This window comes from Periophthalmus magnuspinnatus, chromosome 3, assembly GCF_009829125.3.
Source record: "Periophthalmus magnuspinnatus isolate fPerMag1 chromosome 3, fPerMag1.2.pri, whole genome shotgun sequence".
Lineage (NCBI taxonomy): Eukaryota > Metazoa > Chordata > Actinopteri > Gobiiformes > Gobiidae > Periophthalmus > Periophthalmus magnuspinnatus.
This window is the reverse complement of record NC_047128.1, coordinates 14,951,607-14,975,264: the sequence shown is the minus strand read 5'-3', so window position 1 is coordinate 14,975,264 and position 23,658 is coordinate 14,951,607. Positions and strand designations below refer to the sequence as shown.

At 42.1% G+C, this 23,658-nt stretch overlaps 1 protein-coding gene across 1 annotated transcript in view; it reads left to right on the top strand.

Moving 5' to 3' along the window:
- LOC117393823 (protein kinase C-binding protein NELL1-like) overlaps positions 1-23,658 on the top strand; it is a 150,639-nt gene that overhangs the window by 94,778 nt on the left and 32,203 nt on the right. Inside the window, exon 13 of the mRNA XM_055220996.1 lies at positions 22,678-22,803. Coding sequence (XP_055076971.1) covers positions 22,678-22,803 — 126 coding nt within the window. The remainder of the gene's footprint in view (positions 1-22,677; positions 22,804-23,658) is intronic.

The window sequence follows — 23,658 nt, the reverse complement described above, 5'->3', positions numbered from 1 at the left end:
TGCTGGTCAATTTAAGTAAATTTAATAACCTGGACATTGATACTACATTTGTAACTTTCATATTAACGTTCGAGGGTGAATTTGCTTTTGTTGACATTAGCTCTGTGTATCCATTAGCATAACAGAGCAGAACAGCACATTTATAACTGCAAAGCCTCAGCGTGCAGGAGCAGGTTCACAGAAGTGGGTGGACAGGAGCGAGTGACTAAAGGTAAAATAACACATGTATGGTCAATATTTTAACTGTCAGATATCAAGCATTATCAATATAGAGGGCGCAGCCACTTTAGTTTTTCTAACTTGGATCTTGGGGTTCTGAAATGTTATCTCTGTTTCCGAGTACGAATTCCAAGATGGATGGGTGTGCCAGTGTAAATTTACAGTGTGATGTTACCAACTACTGAAAATGGCAGAGGTCACTGGAGGCAGCATGAACTGAGATTTAGACGTTTTGACCAGGAAGCTGCATGTTAACGTAGTTTGCATTAAAGTTGCATTAAAGTAGTAATAGTATTCAAACACCACATGCCCAGTTAAGTAGCGAAAGTAAAAGCAGAGTTCATATTTAGTTCCACCTTTCACCTTTCGTGGCCTCGCTGTTTCACGGAGTTTTTGGTGCAATTTTACATGCTTTTTTACGGCATCTGAACGTGCATTGTGTTGTGCTTCCTGATTGGCTAAGGGACAGTAGATCAATCTCCGTTCTGTGTCTTTTGAACAGCACAGAATGTGTTCAGCCAAATTTACATAAATGTTCGATCGACACTACAGCGGAGCAGCGTCAGGGCGAAGACGCACAGTCAGAGGAACTGTGAAATATGCGTGAGTCACTATTAATTAATAAACAAGAGAGAAAATGTTAATGCCTGTCTGAGAAAAGTGTATAAAGTGTGTGGTGAGGGGTTTTACAGCCTTAAAACATTTATAATAATTGTAAAAAATAAAGCTGACTACTTGGCGGATTTTGCCTATTGCAGGTTATTTTTAGAACATAACGCCCGCGATAAGGGAGGGACCACTGTATCTCTATGGCGGAATCTTCAGCAGTTACCATGGTGACACAAAGCACACAGCAAAGTATTAAGATAGTCTAAAAAAATACAAAATGGATTTAAACAACACATTTGCAGGAGCCTGTGATCAATCTGAGTGTTCATGGTTCTGTTTACGTGTTTGATTTTCAACAAAAAGGTAAGAGTGGCTAAAAAAACTGTTGCTAGCTAATGCTAATGCTAGCTGACTTGTGGCTGTATTTTTACATGCAAGACTTGTTTTAACAGCACAAGTCAGCTCACATGTTGTAGTTTCAGCTAAATCAGGTCTTTCTGGTCAGATTAAGTTAAAATAAAGCTCAGATTAGTGTCTAAGAAAGCCTCAGACTGTGCATTGCCTTTAGTTAGCATCACACACCCAGAGAATGTAAGTATCAAAGTATCAATGCTCCAGGTCCCACCTCCTCCTGTCTCCTCCTGTATCACACTCCTCCGTGCTCCTCCTCCTCTCCCCCAGGACAGGGCAGGCCTTGTCCCGTTCACAGCCCCAGCAGAGAGAGCCTTCTTTGAGGACAGAGAAGGACCGGAGCGTCCTCTTTTGGATGGAGGCATCTCCCACTGTTCATCTGATCCACTGTCCTCCAACTCCTCTGAGGACGGGTCTCTGGAAAGAAACAATAAATGTGTCAGATGCCCTCCCTTTGTCCCCATGGGGTCTGATTCTGTGTAAAATCTGCTAACCCTGTAGTTTAGACCTCTACAAACAAGTTGTGAAATGTATGGGATTCTTGGATTAGTTTAAAGTTCAGATTTCAGTCTCTCTCAGATGTGAATGCTGCTGGACAGGTTTTAAATGTCGTAAACCGTTGTAATTTGTTACTTTTCCCCTAAATATTTCTTCATATGTTGTCACAGTGCAAATGTATTTATTTAAAACAAGAACAGCGCTCATGATAAATTATTTCCCATTACGTATCCCTTATTAGCATTGTCAAAAGTATCAAAAATCTGATTCCAATCGATACTAAGCTACTACCGAAACTCATTTCATTTGAGCAAGTAAAACAGTCCCATTCACAAGACAGAACTGAACCCTTCCTGAATATTTTTAAAAAGACCTTGAGTTGTATCACAAGTATAAGACACATAGACTAGTACACACCCATGGACCACTATGGAACCTACCTGGACCACTGAGGGATTACACAGATGGGAATATAAAAGAAAGTACTACAATTTAATGTTGAAAATCACATTCTATTGTCTAAAAAAGTGTTTTTTTTAATTATTGAGTATTGAGGTTATTCCTTGGTATTGAAATTGAATAGAAATTTTAGTATTATGGCACTAGTTACAATACTAGTAACTAACAAGGCAGTACTTACACCCAGAGCTATTAGAGGTTACAATGCATCCATGTGAAGGAGGGGGAGGGGGCAGAAGTCATTTACTGATTGTATTGTATTTGTCACTACACAAGAGCACATCATGAGGAGCTCCCTGCCCCCGTGTGCAGCTCATAACATAAGCTCTACTGCACAAAGGGACAGATTATAGGTTATATTTCTGTGATGCTGTGGATCGTAATTAGAGAGTCAGAGACAGCGGGTGTGGTAGTTAGCACAATGAACCTCTCCTGAAGCTTTGGAGCCAACTTGTACGAACCAAAGCAGTAAAGTGCATTTGAATAAAATGAAAGTGACCACACAATAAAAGCTAAATATTTAGCTGTTTTAACCATCACTGCTGCAGATAACACATTATCAGATCAATTGTGCATGTGGGGGAAAGTCTGATAGTTTGGATTTGAGGGAGGCAGTGAGAATTTACAAAGTGTTCTATTATTTTCATTGGTTCAAAGTCCAGACTTTGGTGGACTTTCGGGTGTGAACCAGGGCTTAATGATCAGCCTAAATAACACATGATTCACTAGTCCTTCATTATTCGCGTGTTTGAATGACTGTTGACCCATAAAGACACTTCTGATACTTTTTATTTGTAGAAGCATTGATTTTTATTAAAACTGTGATAACATTTAAGCTGGTCTCGTTCCCTCCAAAGCCCGTTCCATTTGTGCTTCAAGCGGAGCAGGACAATTGGCTCTGTCTGGGAGGAGCCCACTCCGGAGGAGTACTACAGAGTGGTCTCTGGGGGAAAGAATTGAGAAACACCCATTGTGACTATAAAAGTGATGCTCCAGCATAAAAAAACAAGTCACAGAACAAAGTGTGCTTATGCTCAGAGCATATGGTCAGGCTCCTCACCTGGACTCATCCAGAGCACGTTCACACTGCATCCAGGCTCCTACATGATCCAGGCTGCTAGACACACACTCTGAAAAGCTTTTGCACTCTTTCCAGTGTGTGTATCTGCCATTTCAAACGGTCCTAAAGCTGTGACCTGAGCACTACTATGTATGACCCAGGTCCTGTGGTACAGCACTGAGCAGGAGAGAAGCTGACGACAGCACTGAGGGGACTTGTGAGTGTTTTTTCTTAAGATGAATGCGGCCGGTCTTTACCAGCATATAATGAGAAATCAAAGGCTGTGGGAAAGGTTTACAGCCCATGAAGATGTTTTACAAAGCTCAAGCTTTTAGTCACTTTTTATACTTTGAAATCCGCATCAAAGTCACGTTGTTAGATGCATAAACGATTAAGATATAGGCGTGTGGATTCAACAGATCGGTGACGTTTCTCACTATATTTCAGCTGGATTAAAAGCAGCATAAAGCAGGAGTCCTAAAAGATGTTTGAGGGTTTAGTTTTGTCAAGACTATGGAGGGTCTTTCCACAGCCTGGTGTGAGGCTGCGACTCACAGACAGGGGGCGCTCAATCTGCTGAGTGTATTGGAGATCAGGGGTGGAGCACAGAGAGGCAGCAGAGGGTAGATGTCCACTACTACTGGCACATCAGTTGGACACAAATGATCAGCAGCTTGTGGTAACACATGTTAAGTTTAATAAGAGTATATAGTTGCACTAATAACAAAATAGGTAAAAGCCTGTGTTGGGGGTTAATTCTCAGTTAGGCCCCTGTACGCAGATTACAGGAGATTACATCTGTTTGAGCAGAATTTCCTAATGGGGAACCCCCAGACTCCCGTGCTTGAAAGAGTTGCACTACAGCAGACTGTTGAGAAAAATCTAAGTACAAATGAAAGGGCTCCGTGTCCCAATACAGCTGTAAGTCCAGAGACATCCCTGCTCCTGACAGATTTAACCCAGACACACTGGAGGGTGGGTCAAACGCAGAGGAGACATTTTCCTACGGGGACAATAAAGAGTACCTTAACCTTAATAACCGAAAGGTAAATTCACAAATGTTGAACCTGATTATTTCGATTAGACTAGACCCAAGAACTCACTGTATTACAACACAAATTTGCATTTGAACTAGATTCACTTAACCGTCCCCATCTGTATTAAACATGACTGGCCGATAGAACAGCCTTTAGAATGGGCTTCTTATGCGTAACTAACCACGTTATAAAGCCATGTTTCCTGCTCAGATTTTGGCACAGATCCCACCTGCGCTTTGTCAAAGCCTTTGTGTGAACCTCGCACGCGTAAGTCGCTCTTTTTTCAGCGTGACCCCTGCGCTTTGTTCCGCTCTGACCCGGGATAATGAGCGTAACGCGACACTTGTCCTCTCGCCATTACGCACGGACTCACGGAGAGCCTCGGGGTCACTCACCGGTCCGAGGTCCCGTCCTCTTCTGCCGCTTTGCTCCGTGTTCGTACCGCTTTCCGCCGCGTCCGTACCGCTCTCCTGCGCTCCCGGGACATCTCCGCGGCCACTCGGGTCGTTTCCCCCGTAAAGAAGTCCCGTTTGTGGCCGTTGTGCCGCGGGTTCGCTCCGGGATCGCTCCCAGATCTCTCCGTTGTTTCTCACGGAGTCAGTTCCTTTCTCCGCGGGTGACAGTCGTCCCGCCCTCGGTGCAGAGGCTGCGCTGTGATTGGCTGAAGTGTTATCAACGAGCGCTCTGATTGGTCGCCTCTGAAAATTTGTCAAGACCGGGCAGAGCTGTGATTGGCTGCACACCTCTTGATCTGATAAACACAGGACTGTGATATTGCGCAATTCATGTTTTTGAATGAATAAAAAAATGCTTTTTCCCAAAGTTTGATAAACCTGTCCTCAAAAGTACAATTTATATGAAAATAACTGCACAAGTCTAATTTTAAACCAGAGGTGGGTAGTTACATTTACTCAGTTACATTTACTTCAGTAACTGTTTGAAGAAATTGTACTTTTCAGAGTACTTTTCTTGCAATATACTTTTACTCCTACTTGAGTAATAATTTTTACTGAAGTATCAGCTTGAGCTTTATGTCTTCAATATGAAATGATTTGGATATTTGCGTTTCTTGCAGCTCCTTCAGATGTGATTTAGTTTGTCTCGTTTTTGTGTCTGTTTGAAAATAGCAGATTTTGTGCATAATTTCATGTTTTCTCCTTCACATTAACTTCAAATTATAAATCAGATGTTGCATCCCAACAGTTTCTCTTTAAGGTACTGTTACTTGAGTAGTACTTTTCCTAAATACTTTTTTACTCTTACTCAAGTAATTTCTTGGACCACTACTTTGTACTTCTACTTGAGTAATATTATTTTGAAGTACTTGAGTGCAATTTGTGGCTACTCCACCACCTCTGCATCAAACCCATCTCTGTCTGTTATAGCCTATAGTCCTGTTTTAGTCCTGCTTTAGTCCTGTTTTAGTCCTGTTTTAGTCCTGCTTTAGTCCTGTTTTAGTCCTTCTTTAGTCCTGCTTTAGTCCTGTTTTAGTCCTTCTTTAGTCCTGCTTTAGTCCTTTTTTAGTCCTGCTTTAGTCCTGTTTTAGTCCTGCTTTAGTCCTGCTTTAGTCCTGTTTTAGTCCAGCTTTAGTCCTGCTTTAGTCATGTTTCAGTCCTGCTTTAGTCTTTCTTTAGTCCTGCTTTAGTCCTACTTTAGCCCTGGTTTAGTCCTGCTTTAGTCCTGTTTTAGTCCAGCTTTAGTCCTGCTTTAGTCCTGCTTTAGTCCTGTTTTAGTCCAGCTTTAGTCCTGCTTTAGTCCTGCTTTAGTCATGTTTCAGTCCTGCTTTAGTCTTTCTTTAGTCCTGCTTTAGTCCTGCTTTAGTCCTTTAGTCCTGCTTTAGTCCTGTTTCAGTCCTGTTTCAGTCCTGCTTTAGTCTTTCTTTAGTCCTGCTTTAGTCCTACTTTAGTCCTGCTTTAGTCCTGTTTCAGTCCTGCTTTAGTCTTTCTTTAGTCCTGCTTTAGTCCTGTTTCAGTCCTGTTTCAGTCCTGCTTTAGTCCTGCTTTAGTCCTGTTTCAGTCCTGCTTTAGTCCTGCTTTAGTCCTGTTTCAGTCCTGTTTCAGTCCTGCTTTAGTCCTGCTTTAGTCCTGTTTCAGTCCTGCTTTAGTCCTTCTTTAGTCCTACTTTAGTCCTGTTTTAGTCCTGCTTTAGTCCTGTTTTAGTCCTGCTTTAGTGCTGGATTAGTTCCTGTTTCAGTCCTGCTTTAGTCCTTCTTTAGTCCTACTTTAGTCCTGTTTTAGTCCTACTTTAGTCCTGCTTTAGTCCTGCTTTAGTGCTGGATTAGTTCCTGTTTCAGACCTGGTTTAGCTGATGTTAAAAGCACTCTTTCTGATTTACTGCCTTAAAATGAGAAACTAGTTTTAAATGTTTTGCAGTGACCCAAAGTTATTGATCTTTTATTTTATGCATGAGCATCCTAATTATCCACCATGATGAGTTTATAAGCACGTTTCAGAACTCTTAGAGACCAGGTGTTACGACCCCAGGCCTCCAGCTCTTCCTACAGACATATATGTCAAGTTCCTGCAGCTGATCCTTGTTTCTGTGTGTAAACTTCAAACCGACAGACCTCTCCTGCAATTGGTGCATTGCTGTCAAGCTGGCTCCTGGTTGAGTCCTTTATGCTGATTGGTGTGACGCCCTAGGGACAGGCCTGCAACCTTTTGCTGCTGGGTTCTGTCAGTGAACAGCATGCCACCTTTCTTCTATGACCCTCATTTAATTTTTGTGCCTTTGTAAATTGAGACAACTCTAGTCCTTCGACTTAGTTCTGAGACTTGTTTATATACAAATATTTTTGTATTTTTGTCATTTGTATACTTTTGTTTCGTTAGCTGTATTACTTTAAGTTATACCTTGAACTACTCTGTTAAGAGCCTCTTTTTATGAGTTTTTACTTTAACATTCTTTTTTAATAAATTATAACTTTAGTTTTACAATTTTTCTTCTTGTTTGTTACTACCTGTCCCTAGCTGAGCTGGGTCGTAACACCAGAGCTGACTTGTGCTGTCACGGTAAAGCTAACAACTAGTATCTAAACTGTGTTCTTCCTTATTATCAGACGGGACACAGTGGACTTATTTTGACCTCAAGAGCTGCTTATACAATATATATGTACTGGGGCAAGACACATTTGCCTAAATACATAGGGAAAAACAAGGCACAGGACCTTTAAAGCACCTATGTGTAACCATTTTCTTGGAGGGTCTGCCACTTGTTTGTCTCCATGGAGATGTTATTGTTTTCCCAGTTTTTTGAGCATTACAAACACCTGTAGACATACAGGGGCTTGCAAAAGTATTCATCCCCCTGGAACTTTTCACATATTGTTGCATCACAACCACAGATTTAAATACATTTTCTTAGCATTTTATGTGAATGAGCAACACAAAATGGCACATAAGTGTGAAGTGGAAGGAAATATTTTACAACATTTCCAATAAAAAAATAAAAATAAAAAAACTTAAAAGTGCAGCATGCAAAAGTATTCAGCCACATTTTTCTTGAATGCAGCCAGTTGATTTTAGACGTTGCCTGATGATTTAGTAAAGATTGAATATTGACCCAATGACTAAAAAGAGTCCACCTGTGTTTAATCTTGTCTCAGTATAAATGCAGCTGTGCTGTGAAAGCCATAGAAGTTTGTTAAGAGTGTTAGGGAACAAACCACAAAATGAAGTCAAAGGAGCACAGCAAACAGGTCAGTGATAAAGTTGTGGTGAAGTTTAAAGTGGGGCTTGGATCTAACAACTTCCCAAGTGTTGAACAGCTCAAGGAGCAATGTTCAATCCATTATCCGGAAATGGAATGAGTATGGCACAACTGCAGACCTACACAGACATTCACCAAAACTTACAGAGGGTTTCTTCAGCTGGAACAGGGAAGCTGCTCAGAGTTGAAGGGGAGATGGATGGAGCTAAATACAGGGCAATCTTGGAAGAAAACCTGTTGGAGTTTGCGAAAGACTTGAGACTGGAGCGGAGGTTCACCTTCCAGCAGGACAATGATCCTAAACGTAAAGCCAAAGTGACAACGGAATGTTTTAAAGCAAAACATATTCATGTGTCGAAGTCCAGACCTAAATCCAATTGAGAATCTGTGGCAAGATCTGACAACAGCAGTTCACAAATGTCTCCATCAAATCTGACAGAGGTTGAACTGTTTTGTCAGGAAGAATGGGCAAAAATTTCAGTCTGTAGGTGTGTAAAGCTGGTGGAGACATACCCCAAAAGACTTGCAGCTAGAACTGCAGCAAAAGGCGGTTCCACAAAGTATTGACTTAGGAGGGTGAATAGTTTTGCTCGCTGCACTTTCCAGTTAATATAATATATGTAATAGTAGTAATATAATTTTCTTTCTACTTCACACTTATGTACCATTTTGTGTTACTTATTCACATAAAATGCAAACTATGAAATATTTAAATTTGTGATTGTGACTTGACAAAGTTTGGAAAAGTTCCAGGGGGATGAATAATTTCGCAAGCCACAGTAAATGTAAGATAGAGATGTTTAATGCCACATTGTGAAAAATTCCAGACATAGAAAGTACAGTAGAAAGTATAAGGATAAGCAGGTGGTGAACCCTCAGCCAGAAATGCACACAACACGCTTTGATACGTTACACTAGGGTTGTCAAAAGTATCAAAAATCAAATACTAATCGATACTAAAACTAGTATCAAAACTAGATTTGAGCAGGTATTGATACTAAAAACGTCACATTCACAGGACAGAAATGAACCTTTTCTGAATAGCTTTAGAAGACCAGACCACTATGGAATCTCCCTGGACGACTGAGGGATTACACAGATATAAGGCCACATGGGAATATCAAACAAAGTATTTTATTTTATGTTTACTTATTTAATATTATGCTAGGGAAGTCAACTGTCAGAATAAAACAGCACAACCAGACCATACGCACCCAGAGCAATTGCTTTTAAACCAAACTATGCTGCTGTCTGGAAAACCTGTTTCTAAACCCGTTCAGTACAATGTCTGGAGGGATGGAGTTGAAAGATTTGGCTAGGTCAACAAAAAGAATCACACACAGGAATACTTGTTGTCAGTAGCACAGATAGTATCATTGAGAACTTTGACCAGACTGCATTGGGTCATAGACATGGCGAGACTCCAAGTGAATTGAAAATGCCCTGTTTTTCAAATCTTTCAAATATTTTCAAAAGACAGGGCAAAGTAGAGAAGGGTCTGTAGCAGTTCAGATCACACTTGTCACCTGCTTCGTATAATTCAGTTCAAGCTTATTTATATAGTACATTTAAAACATCTTCAGCTGACCAAAGTGCTTCACATAAAAGTCAACAAAAACACACATACAGATAATATGATACACAGGAAAAGAACGATAAAACACCAGCATACCCTGTCTAGCTAGTATTAAATAAAGGGATGACTGCAGCAGTTTCCAGTCTTAGGGGAAAACTTCGGCTTGTAGAGAGAGATTAAATAAGCTGTAGATGGGGGCTGCTATGGTGTGAGCTGCTGTCTTCAGGAAAAAGTGCTTCTACTGAATCAACTCCAGCAGATTTATATGTGTCCAGTCTCAGCTACTCACCAAGCACTTACAGGTGTTCTATGGCGATCCCGGGAATGCTGTGGTCAGTGGGGGATGAGAAAAAGCTGATGTAATATACTTGTGGGAATGGGAACAGCCAGCCAATCCATGATTTTTGATCTGTCAGTGATAACTATAACATCAGTTTTGATCAATGGGGCAGACAAAGGGATGGCTTCGATTTTCCATAAATAAAAACCTACAGTGTTTGTGTGTGCTCTATAGTTATGCTATAGTTATGATTTATTACACCTGTGGATCATTATGTCATAATTTAGGCATTTTAAATCACACTATTGATCTAAAACAGGAGTCTCAAACTCAAGGCCCCGGGGCCAATTGTGGCCCGCGAGACGATATTTTGTGGCCCGTGAGAAAATATGAAAGTTTAATGTTAGTGTAGCATTACCATGTTGTGTGTAGAAGATTCCTCCAAATCTGTAATCCTCAAACGCACGTGTCACTCGCGCTGTGGTCGGCTGTTTGTACTCCCGTCACAAAAGATTCAACAAATTACAATGTATATCCATAAAATTCAGAAGAATTGACATATTTCCTCATGTAAGTTGAAAGCAGCGTTGACGTTTGAGAAGTTTTTAACTAAGCTTTTTTTTTTAATACCTGATGCGGGCCCAGCTTCACCCAGACTCTGCCTCCTGCGGCCCCCAGATAATTTGAGTTTGAGACCCCTGATCTAAAACAACTTAATAAAAGAAACACGTCTGCTGACTTCCGCGTTAGTAAAATGCGGAATGGGACCTCACGTCGCTGTAAACATCATCACAGTAAAGCGCCACATGCTGTCTTCTATGGATAGCTGCACATCGCGATCGGTGGATTTAAAAAATATGCATGTCAAAATGACTATGCAACGCTACCGAATCCTGTGAGTGTCACCGATTAAGAAAATAAAACTGGAGAAGGAACTGGGCGTGTACCAGGGGAGGTGAAAACGGGGGTTGATCAACAAAATGCCGTCTTGAAACTAAGCGATTCACTCTAAGTACAACCTCGGGTGAGTAAATGATGAGAGGAAACAGCTGTAACACGGTTAAAAGTTCTAAAAAGTCCATTTTGCAGGATAGATCTGCTTTAATGTACTCCAAAACGTCTTTAAAGTACTGCCATGTAATGTTGAAAATCACATTCTAAAGAGTGTTTTTATCATCATCGTGGTATTGGAATCGGTATTGTGCATCGAGTCCATTCTTTAGCATTGAAATCGAGTTTGAAAGTGTGTTACCGTGACAGTCTTATTTTATGTTGAAATAGATAAAAATGCAATTCACATTAACATGTCCCCATCGTGTTTTTGTGTTGGAGCAAACAGGATTTATTTGGATGTAAAACAGTTTGGGGAGAATTCTGCAGAGCGCGACCGAGACCTTTAAACGCGCAGAAATACAACACAATAAATATTCCATAAATGATTCATAACTGTGGGTTTGTAGCAGAGCAGCGCACTTTCTGTTGAACTAATGTAAACACAGAGATTATACAAAGAGCAGCACACAGAGAACACAGCCGCTCGTTTGGATCATTTCATTTGACACAGAATCTGCAGGACTAAACAGGCACAAATATAAACAGCATTATGCAAAATTTAAAAAAAACATGCCTGAAGAGCTTTTAAATGTCATCTATGCACGTTTGAGTAATCTAGAGATCTCTCCCTAGCTTTATTCGAACCCTGCTTACTGTTAGCAGTATGAATCTGTACAAGGCTCCTCCCACAAGCCCACGTCACTCATGCTCCCACACGACAATTCTCCATAAATATACAAAAACATGATACAAAACTGTACACTACAACTTCACAAACCTGATACGATGTGCAGGAGTTTCATTAGAGGGATGCACGCTGATTGTGTTGTGATGCCACTCTGATGGGGGAGTGACTTAGCATGGAGAGCAAAGGGAGGCAGGACAGAGAGCGTCAAAAGCGAAAGTGAAACTTATAATACATGTTGACGTGTTGTTTTCTGTGAATATAGCATTTTCAAAAGAATTAAAGGTAATATGGTGATCTGTTACGTGTCAGCAGGTAAAACCCCATAGAAGTAAAATACCTCCTCTTTAATCAAATCATTACTATTGTGTAATTTAGACACTTTGACACTTTAACTGAACCCAGTTATTCAGTTAAAGACATTCACCTCCACAGCTGAGGTCACTGGTTGAATCCCTGATATTGGCCTGTCAGTGTGTTATGCTCATGGGTAAAGGTCGTTGCTCAGGCTACAAAATGGCCGCCAGGCTCGTGTCAGCCGGCCCAGGGCAGCTGTGGCTCGTCTGTTGCCGTGGATAAAGATGATATTAGTGGTTCGCTCTGAGCACTGGTTTCAGATAGGATCATGACTCTCTGTGGAGCAGACTAAACCAGGACTGAACTGGGACTGAACCAGGGTTAAACCAGGACTAAACCAGGACTGAACTGGGACTGAACCAGGATTAAACCAGGACTAAACCAGGGCTAAACCAGGACTGAACTGGAACTGAACCAGGATTAAACCAGGACTAAACCAGAGCTAAACCAGGACTGAACTGGAACTGAACCAGGATTAAACCAGGACTAAACCAGAGCTAAACCAGGACTGAACTGGAACTGAACCAGGATTAAACCAGGACTAAACCAAGGCTAAACCAGGACTAAACCAGGACTGAACCAGGACTAAACCAGGACTGAACCAGGATTAAACCAGGACTGAACTGGGATTGAACCAGGATTAAACCAGGACTGAACTGGGATTGAACCAGGATTAAACCAGGACTAAACCAGGGCTAAACCAGGACTGAACTGGAACTGAACCAGGATTAAACCAGGACTAAACCAGACCTAAACCAGGACTGAACTGGAACTGAACCAGGATTAAACCAGGACTAAACCAAGGCTAAACCAGGACTAAACCAGGACTGAACCAGGATTAAACCAGGACTGAACTGGGATTGAACCAGGATTAAACCAGGACTAAAGCAGGGCTAAACCAGGACTAAACCAGGACTAAACCAGGACTAAACTAGGACTAAACCCTAAAAATAAATTCACAATAATACATTAAAATATTTAAATAGACTTGAAAAGTGCAGTAGTCCAAATGTTTTTGTGCACTGTGTGTGGGTGAAGATCTCTCTCATCCTCCTGTGCCACCCACCTCTCTTCTCTCTCTCTCTCTCTCTCCCTTCTCACTCTCTCCTCTCACTCTCTTCTCTTTGTCCTTTCTCTCTTCTTTCCCTCCTTCCCCTTTTCCTCCCTCGGCTATCTCTCACCCTCTGTCTTCCTTTCTCATCTTTCTCTTTCCCTCTATCTCTTCTCTCTTCTCTCTCTCTCTCCATTCTCTCACCTCTCTCCCTCTCTTCTCTCTCTCCTCTCTTCCTCTCTCTGTCAGTAACACGCAGATTTTAATAATTCATGGTGAGATCATTCCAGAGTGATGGGACACGCCGGGACCAGCTCAGATCAGAGCGTCTCGAAAAACTCAAATGTCCATAAATGTGTCATAAATCTGTAATACAAATGTAATACATGTTTTATAAACCAGACCAGAGACCAGAGACTAGACCAGAGACCAGAGACTAGACCAGAGACTAGACCAGAGACCAGAGACTAGACCAGAGACCAGAGACTAGACCAGAGACTAGACCAGAGACCAGACCAGAGACTAGACCAGAGACCAGAGACTAGACCAGAGACCAGAGACTAGACCAGAGACTAGACCAGAGACCAGACCAGAGACTAGAGACTAGACCAGAGACCAGAGACTAGACCAGAGACTAGACCAGAGACCAGAGACTAGACCAGAGACCAGAGACTAGACCAGAGACTAGACCAGAGACCAGACCAGAGACTAGACCAGAGACCAGAGACTAGACCAGAGACCAGAGACTAGACCAGAGACCAGACCAGAGACTAGACCAGAGACCAGAGACTAGACCAGAGACCAGAGACTAGACCAGAGACCAGACCAGAGACCAGAGACTAGACCAGAGACCAGAGACTAGACCAGAGACCAGAGACTAGACCAGAGACCAGACCAGAGACCAGAGACTAGACCAGAGACCAGAGACTAGACCAGAGACCAGACCAGAGACTAGACCAGATACTCACACTCACTGAGAATAAATATTGTACTTTAGCCTATATTAAAAGTTGTGAGTTAGTCCTGGTTTAATTCTGTTTTAAATTTGAGAAACCTTTTTACATTTTATTTCATGTTGCTCCAGACTTTGAGTTTTTGCATAAATCTGACTTTTCCACTTTTTTGTGATGAGAAATCTCAGATGTGAGTCAGTCGTCTGCCGAAACTCACAGTAACATACTGGTCCTGTTTCTGCCATGATCTCTCTCTCTCCTTCTCTCTGTCTCTCTCCTGCCTCTCTTTCATCTCTTCATCTTCTCTCTTTCTCTCTCCTCTTCCCCCTACTCCCACTTTCTTCCCTCTCTCTCTTCCAGTCCTGTCCTTCCTCCGCTATGTCTCACCTTGTTTGCCTCTCTTTTTATCTATTACTCCCCCCCTTTCTCTCCTCCTCCTGCTCTCTGTCTTCTCCCCTTCCCTTCTTCTTTTGCTCATCTCTCCCTCTCTCTTTTCTCTCTCTCCCTCACTTCCCTTTTCTCTTTACTCTATCTCCCTTTACCTCCTTCTCTCCTCCTCTGTCTTCCTCTCTTTTCTCATCTCTCTGTCGTCCTTCTCTCCTCCTCTTTCTCCGTCTCTCCTTCTTTCCCATCCACATTTCTTATCACATATTCCACGGTCTCCTTGGGCTTTTATTGTGAAGAAGACACAATAGGGAACATGTCCCTATCAAAACACCTGAGGCTTTTATTGTGAAGGAGCCTCTGTCTTCTTATCTCATGGAGCAGTGCAGACCTGAGGCTTTTATTGTGAAGGAGCCTCTGTATTCTTATCTCACAGAGCAGTGGTGACCTGGGGCTTTTATTGTGAAGGAGCCTGCACTACACTGGCCCAGAGTCTAATGTAGTCTTATCATTTACCCCGTGGCTTTTTTGTGAAGGAGCCACAATAACAATAATTTGGAGAGAGTTCAAATCCCTCAGGCTTTTATTGTGAAGGATCTAACATAACACGCTTATCCTTATCACAAAGACCAGGACACTCATCTGACCTCAGGCTTTTATTGTGAAGGAGGGACACATGAGGGTAAACTATAGGGACACAACACAGAATTTTATTGTGAAGGAGACTGCGCCAAAACTAAAAGGAAAAACTTCAATCATTTGGAGATAGTTCAAATCCCCCAGGCTTTTATTATGAAGGGTCTAACATAACATGCTTATCCTTAAATCAAAGAGCAGGGCACTCGTCTGGCTTTTATTGTGAAGTGTACACAAATGAGACTGAAGTCAGGGGAGCCTAAACCACCCAAAACACCTCAGACTTTTATTGTGAAGGAGAAACAATGGGACTAAACCACATGTGACAGAACACGAGGCTTTTATTATGAAGGATATGAGCCTAAACCACAGGAATAAAACTCGTCAGGCTTTTATTGTGAAGGGGACACAATTAGACTAAACTACAATGGACAAAAGTCTTGCCCCTCTTACCTCATAACCAGATTAAATTAGGATTGTCTGAAGGTATTGGAAATCAGTTACTAATCGATACTAAAACTAGTATCAAAACTAGATACTCATTTGAGCAGGTAGTGATGCTAAAAAGTCACATTCACAGGACAGAAATGAACCTTTCCTGAATATCTTTAGAATGATCTTGAGCCGTATCAGAACAAGTATAAGACACATAGACTAGTACACACTCATGGACCACTATGGAACCTACTGGACGACTGAAGGATTACACAGATATAAGTCATGGAAATGTAAACTTTGAGGACCGTGACACAAGGTGATACTATGGTTCCACTGGATGGTTCCACTGGTTCATGTCTGTCTGCTGCAGCCTGTACAGTGTCTGTGTTTGTGAAGATGATTTTTATAAATTGAATCAATTTTGGAGGATGCTCTGGTCACGTGACTGAGGTGTGGTTACCATGACTACCAACTCTCTCTCATCTATTTTTCTCTCCCTCCTTCTCTACCCTCCTCTTCTCTCTCCCTCCTCCACTCTATTACTTTCTTGTCTCTACCTCTCTCCTCTCCTGTCTTCTTTTTTAACCTCCCTGCTCTATTTCTCCTCGTTTTTTGTGTCTACTCCTCTCTCTCTGTCTCTTTCTCTATCTGTTCCTCGTGTGTTTGTCTCACCCTCCCTCCCTCTCTCCTCCCTCCTCTCTTTCTCATCTCCTCCCTCCTTTCTCTCCCTCCCACTCTCCTCCCTCTTTTCTTTGTGTACCTATACTGCTGCCGTCTCTCCTCTCTCTGTCTATCTCCTCTCCCTCCTCTCCCTCTCTTTTTCTCTGTTCCTTGTGTGTCTATCCTCCTGCTCCTTGTCTCTCCTCTCTCCTCTCTCTCTGTTCCTTGTGTCTTCCCTGAGGCTAAAACATGGAGGAGCAGATCGAGGAGACAGAGTGAGATCAGGAGACGTCAAAGTCGTAAAATCTGAAATTCAAATTTAAATAAATTCATTCAAATTCAACTTTAAAGAAATATGACAAATATTAAGAAGTGTAATTAGGACATTTCAAGGAGGAGCAGAGCCAGAGGAACAGAGCCAGAGGAGCAGAGCCAGAGGAACAGAGCCAGAGGAGCAGAGTCAGAGGAGCAGAGACAGAGGAGCGGAGGCAGAGGAGCAGACAGGAGCAGAGACAGAGGAGCAGACAGGAGCAGAGACAGAGGAGCAGAGACAGAGGAGCAGAGTCAGAGGAGCAGACAGGAGCAGAGTCAGAGGAGCAGACAGGAGCAGAGACAGAGGAGCAGAGACAGAGGAGCAGAGACAGAGGAGCAGAGACAGAGGAGCAGAGACAGAGGAGCAGAGAGGAGCAGTAGAATCTTGTGGGGAGAGAGTGAAAAATGGACTCGTAGCCGCTCTGTTTGAAGCTTGTCAAATTCCCAAAGAAGGTTATAAATCAGAGCTTTTATGAAGTCAAACGAGAGAGAACAGGGACTGAACAAGGACGAGCGATTAATGACACGTGTTACTGTGGCGGAGTGGTTATCCAATCTCCTCCCTCTCACCAGGAGGTTGTGGGTTAGACTCCTGATCAGCATTAAACCAGTGCAGTGTAAAATTGGACTTTGCCACTGGAACACGCGGGGTAATAGTAGGCTCATTAGGAGAATAAAGGCTCATTCTTAATGATGTGTTAACCTAATGGCAGAGTCGTTAGCCTAATGCGCTGTGGATGATGTCACAGGTATGACATCGTTAAACCTGAAGATAATGATATAATGAGGCAATGGAGAGAGAGAAATTTCAAAGTTATGGACCAAATGACCCAGGACTGGAGATTTCACATTGTGTATTTACAGTGTGCTTTTATTTTGAAGGTCATGACTACAGCTGCAAGATTAATCGTGATTGAATTAGCCAATCATAAACGCAGCGCTTTTTGAAGTTCCATAATTCGCTCCACAAACAAACTCTCCTTTCTTACTCTCCATAAAAAACGGCTAACCCTGTAGTTTAAATCTGTACAAACATGTTCTGAAATGTCCCTGTGTGTCAGATGCCCTCCCTGTGTATCAGATGCCCTCCCTTTGATTTTCAACAAAAAGGTGAGTTGTGTAGTTCTAGCTAAATCACTTCTTTATGGTCAGATTGTGTTAAACCAAAGCTCAGATTAAAGTCTAACTTAAGCAACACAGCTTCAGACAGAGCAGTGCCTCCAGTTAGCATCACACCTGCAGGCAGTGTTGATGACATCAGCTGCAAAGTATCAATAAAGATGCTCATGTCCTGTGAACTCAAACTATAGCTTAATAACTTTGGTATGAAGTTAGTTAGCATTCTTCTTCTTCTACCAGATCCGTGTCATAAAATTGTATCGTAGATTTATTCCTGATCTGACATTCACCAATGCGTTTGAAGGACAACGAATCAGGGCTAATGCTAACACAGCTAACTTAAAAAAAACCACCATGGCTCATAATATGCTCTACCCCAGCGCTTCTGAAGGTGGACGGATCCAGGCTAACGCTAACGGCTAGCGCTTATAATGTGACGCGCTCCACTGGCCTCAAACCGACGCGAATCAGGCAACAGCGAGGCCGAAATGAGGTTTTATGGGTTTGATTGACAGATGGGCGGGTCCTCGGGTCACTGAGGAGGGAGGAGACAAGGACAGAGGAGCCCGGAGCCAGGAAGCACGCAGAGGTGACTTTGACTTTAAATTGGACGCGGTAGGGATGATGGAGGTGCTCATATGAAGATAAGCTTCCCTCAGGCGCAGCGCTGATCATTATAATGTGTAGACTTTAATATGAAGAATGTGCAGATTTACACTCCTGTCTCCATCTGCACTGAGACCTTTGTCACTACTTTCAAATCAAAATGGCAAAACATAGACATCGCAATATACAATTTGTGATTTGTGATGAGAAATATGTTCTTCCATCTGCTCTTTTATTAACTTCGTGTTTTTCACAGATGACTTGGTTTGACGGGATAGTACCTGTGCTAAATATTTATCATAGTTTTACACCAGTTAAGTGGCAGTTTGTGGACAAAAGCTGCTAATAAAAATACAAAAATACAGGAAAACAGAATCTCTCTACCTATGTTATCAATAGGGATGAACTGATACCGATACTGGTAACGAATCTAGGCACTGATACTGAAAAATTAGCGGGATCGGGTATTGGTTCAGTGGATTTCCTATTTACAGACTGATTTTGGCTTAGAACGTCTCATAATAAGAAGCTGTTATGTGGTGATGTGATAAATATCAGTTACATAACACAGTTGGATCTTGTGTGGAAGGAAATAAGTGACATTTTCCATCCCTGCACTGGTATCGGTTAATATCGGGTAACAGCAGAGTCTCATCAATATCGGAACTGAAGAAGCTGGATCGGTGCATCCCTCTATATCAGGGGTGTGTGAGATTAATGTTTCATATATATACTTCATACTACGAATATTGTATCATTACTTGTTTTGCCTCCTGTGAGCTCCACTGTGATATGTTTGCTATAAGAACTTTGAACTGCTATGTGTATGTTTAAACTCAGAGAACTAGCTAAGTACATATGCTATGTTTGTGCTGTCCTGATGTAAACCAAAGGGACCTGTTTATGTTGAGAGCTCACTGAGGAGAGGTGATTTAGAGGAGATCGTGTCGAATCAGTATGAATGATGCCTGTACCGAAATAAAAGAAACTGGTTTATGGATCTACTTGAGCCTACTGGACTTTTGTTTGCGGTGTGCCTCCGGGAAATGCTGACAGGTGTCCAAACTTTTCTCATTAAGGGCCACACATAAAAACACAGACAAAGCTGAGAGCCGATTGAGGACCATAGACTGGTCTAAAGTACTGTTTAAAGTAATATGGGCCAATTCACCTGGAAGATTGCGGGCCAAGAAAAATTGGTGTGAGGGCCGCATTTTGCCCCCGGGCCACAGTTTGTCATCAGCACAGCAACTCTGTCTAAAATGCAGTTTAAACCTTAACTTAACTAAATAAAAGAGATGTCATTTATTTGCATTTGTCTAATCATAACTATTGTATCGTTTGTATTAGATACTAGAGATTTGGCCCTTGTTTACATGATGGTTGCTAGGGAACAGTTTTGAATGACCTCTACATATGTCAAATCTGCTGCACCTGTCCAACCAGGAAATACTAATTATAAACTTTTACTTATATAAATATAAGGATGTTAAGTGTGTTTTAGAGAAATTAGTGTAATCTTTCATAGGAACTTTAATTAAATTTTGTTATTATTATTATAAAAATACAGAAAATATTAGTGATCTCAGTGTGTAGTGTAGAGTCTCGTTCATTTCTTTAGATGGTTTGACTTTCAGCTCACTGTGGTTGTGTCCTTGGGCAAGATACGTTACCTACATTGCCTAGTATGAATGTGGTGTGTGGGTGGGTGGTGGTGGGATGGGGCGATGGTGCAGATTGGCAGAAGGAGCGTTCCACCCCCGAGTGTGGAGTGTACAGTGTGTTTTGCCACAGAGTAAACAGCACATAAGCCAGGTGTACCGCTAGGCCTCTGTCAGGAAGAACATGTGACTATTTATCTGTGTTCACTGGCACTGATGGAGAGTCTTATTCAAAGGGATTATTTCCCAAGATAAAATGGTAAAAAACAAGGCCAAAAAAAAAAATAGATTCAAAAATTGTGCTGGATCAATTCAGTGATGATGAAAAAAAGGAGGCACATTTTCATTGTAACATGAGCTCTGATCCTCATTTTCAGACTACAACTGGAACTACTGCTGCTTCAACACATTATTTCTATGTAATAGAAAGAATCGTAGAGTCTTGCCCCCCCTCTCTCTCTATCTCTCTCTCCTCTTTGTCTCTGTTGCCTCACTCCCTTCCCTTCTCCTCTTTCTTTTTCTCTGTCTCTCTCCTTTCTCTCTTTCCCTCTCCTCTCTCTCTTGCACTCTGTTCTCCTCTCTTTCTCTTTCTCTGTCCCTCTCCTCTCTATCTTCCGTTCTCCCCTCTTCTCTCTCTCTTTCTGTCTTGCATGCTGTTCTACTCTCTATCTCTGTCTCTCCTTTCTCTCTGTCTCTCTTTCTCTGTCCCTCTCCTCTCTCTCTTTCTCTCTCTGTCTCCCTCGCCTCTCTCTCGCTTTCTCTCTCTGTCTCTCTCCTTTCTCTCTCTGTCCCTCTTCTCTCTCTCTCGCTTTCTTTCTCTGTCTCTCCTTTCTCTCTCTGTCACTCTCCTCTCTCTCTCTCGCTTTTTCTCTCTGCTTTTTCTCTCTCCATGTCCCTCTCCTCTCACTCTTTCTCTCTCGTCTTTCTGTCTCACTCTCCCCTCTCTTCTCTCTCTCTCTCTTTTCCCTCCCTCTCTGTCTCTCTCCTTTTTTTCCTTTCTCTCTCTCTCTCTCTCTGTCTCCTTTCTCTCCCTCTGTCTCTCTACTTTGTCTCTCTTTCTCTCTTGCTCTCTCCTCTTTTCTCTCTCTCTCTCTTGCTCTCTCCTCTTCTCTCTCTCTCTCTCTCTCTCTCTCTCTCTTTCCCTCTCCTCTTTCTCTCTCTCTGTCAGTAGAATCTGTGTTTACTCTCTCGTCTCAGACTCAACAAATGTCACAGGTGTTTGAATACAAAACCATACAAAATATATTCACAGTATAAAAATACCTCTGAAGATGAGTTGAAGTCTGAGCTGCCGTCGAAGAGGAGGTGCAACACTCAAGTACTTAAATCAGACATTGTGCTCGTGTCGCTCTATAGTTATAATCTATGACACCTGTGGATTGTTATGTTAGAATTTGCACATTTTAAATCACAATATTGATCTAAAACAACTTAGAAAAGAAACAAGTTCGCTGACTTCCATGTTAGAAAACCGCGGTGCCCAATGGAAGCTGACGACGCCGTAAACATCATCACAACAAAGCGCCGCTCAAATGGACAGATGCACATCACACTAGAGAGCAGAGGATTTTTTTTTTTTTTTTCATCCGTACCAAAATAACTACACTGCATAATCCTACATGTATCACAGATTAAGAAAGTAAAACTGGAGATGGAAGTGCGTCCGTCACAGTGGGCGTGTCCGTCACAGTGGGCGTGTCCGTCATAGTGGGCGTGTACCAGTGGAGGTGACAACAAGGACAGAACACAGGAGAATAAAGTTTACTCAAACATCAATGAATAACTCTAGATATGATTCAGTCTGTTATTTCAGATCAAGACTTAGTTTCTGTTTCTGTTTTAGTCTTAGACAGCTTTAGTTATAGTCCTGGTCCAGGTCCAAGTCTAGTGCTTGTTTAGTTCCTGGTTCAATCCCAATTCAGTATTGGTTTAGTCCTGGTTTAGTCCTGGTTTAGTTCCAGTTTAGTATTGCTCAGTCCAGGTTTAGCTTCTGGTTGCTACTACTGTTGCTGCCATTGCTACTATACTACAACTACTACTACTACTACTACTACTACTACTACTACTACTACTACTACTACTACTACTACTACTACTGCTATCACTGCTGTTATTTTGATGTACTTTGATAATTACTTCGTCCAGATGTCCTCGTGTTTTTGTGGCTTTATTAATTGTTCCTTGTTTTGCTTCAGTTCAAAACAACATGTGTCTAATTATACAAACATCTGCTCCTGTGGCACAGTGGTTTTCCCGCCTCCTCTCAGTGAGGAGGTTGTGGGTTACAGTCTTTATCTTTTACTTATTTTTAACTTTATCCTCTCCCTTTCTTTATCACTCTCTCCTTCGAGCTTTTCCCCTCTCTCTCCTCTCAGTTTTCTTTCTTTCTCTTTTCCTTTCTCTCACTGTCTCTCACTTTGCTCTCTCTTCTCTACTCTCTCTCACTCTGTTTTTCAACTTCCCTCTCTCCCTCTCTTCCTCCTCTTGTTCGTCCGCTTATTGTCTCCCTCCTCTCACTCCTCTACCTTTTCTTTATCTCTTTCTTTCTCCCTCCTTATTTCTCTTTCTCATTCTCCTCTCCCCGTCCTTCTTTCCCTCTCTCTCCCTTTACCCTACCCTTTTTTTCTCTTTCCCTCCTACTTTCCCTCTCTTCCTTTCATCCTCTCCCTCCCTCTCTCCCTCTCTTTCTCTCCTTTTCTCACTTGCCAGTTAAACTCTCTCAGTGTAAATGTCTCTGTGTGCTTTAGCTGTATGGGAGGGCATCTGACTCTCTGTGCTGTAGATGAGTATGTGGGAGGGCATCTGACTCTCTGTGCTGTAGATGAGTGTGTGGGAGGGCATCTGACTCTGTGTTATAGATGAGTGTGTGGGAGGGCATCTGACTCTTTCCCTCTCTCTTTCACAGACATAGACGAGTGTTCATCTCAGACTCACTTCTGTCAGACAAACTCTGTCTGTGTGAATGTCCCTGGGTCCCATCGCTGTGACTGTCTGCCCGGGTACACACGAGTCGACCAGTACTCCTGCACAGGTACTGCAAATACTACAAATACTACAAATACTACATATACTACTACACACGAGTCGACCAGTACTCCTGCACAGGTACTGCAAATACTACAAATACTACAAATACTACATATACTACTACACACGAGTCGACCAGTACTCCTGCACAGGTACTGCAAATACTACAAATACTACAAATACTACATATACTACTACACACGAGTCGACCAGTACTCCTGCACAGGTACTGCAAATACTACAAATACTACATATACTACATATACTACTACACACGAGTCGACCAGTACTCCTGCACAGGTACTGCAAATACTACAAATACTACATATACTACATATACTACTACACACGAGTCGACCAGTACTCCTGCACAGGTACTGCAAATACTACAAATACTACATATACTACATATACTACTACACATGAGTCGACCAGTACTCCTGCACAGGTACTGCAAATACTACAAATACTACATATACTACATATACTACTACACACGAGTCGACCAGTACTCCTGCACAGGTACTGCAAATACTACAAATACTACATATACTACATATACTACTACACACGAGTCGACCAGTACTCCTGCACAGGTACTGCAAATACTACAAATACTACATATACTACATATACTACTACACACGAGTCGACCAGTACTCCTGCACAGGTACTGCAAATACTACAAATACTACATATACTACATATACTACTACACACGAGTCGAAGTTTGCATGTTCTCCCTGTGTCTGGGTGTGGTCTCATTACATTAAAGAGGGGCTCGTGTGTTTTCTGTTGTTCTACTACTGCTACAAATCCTACAGCTGCAGCTAAACCAGTGCTACTGTAAACCTCTAAA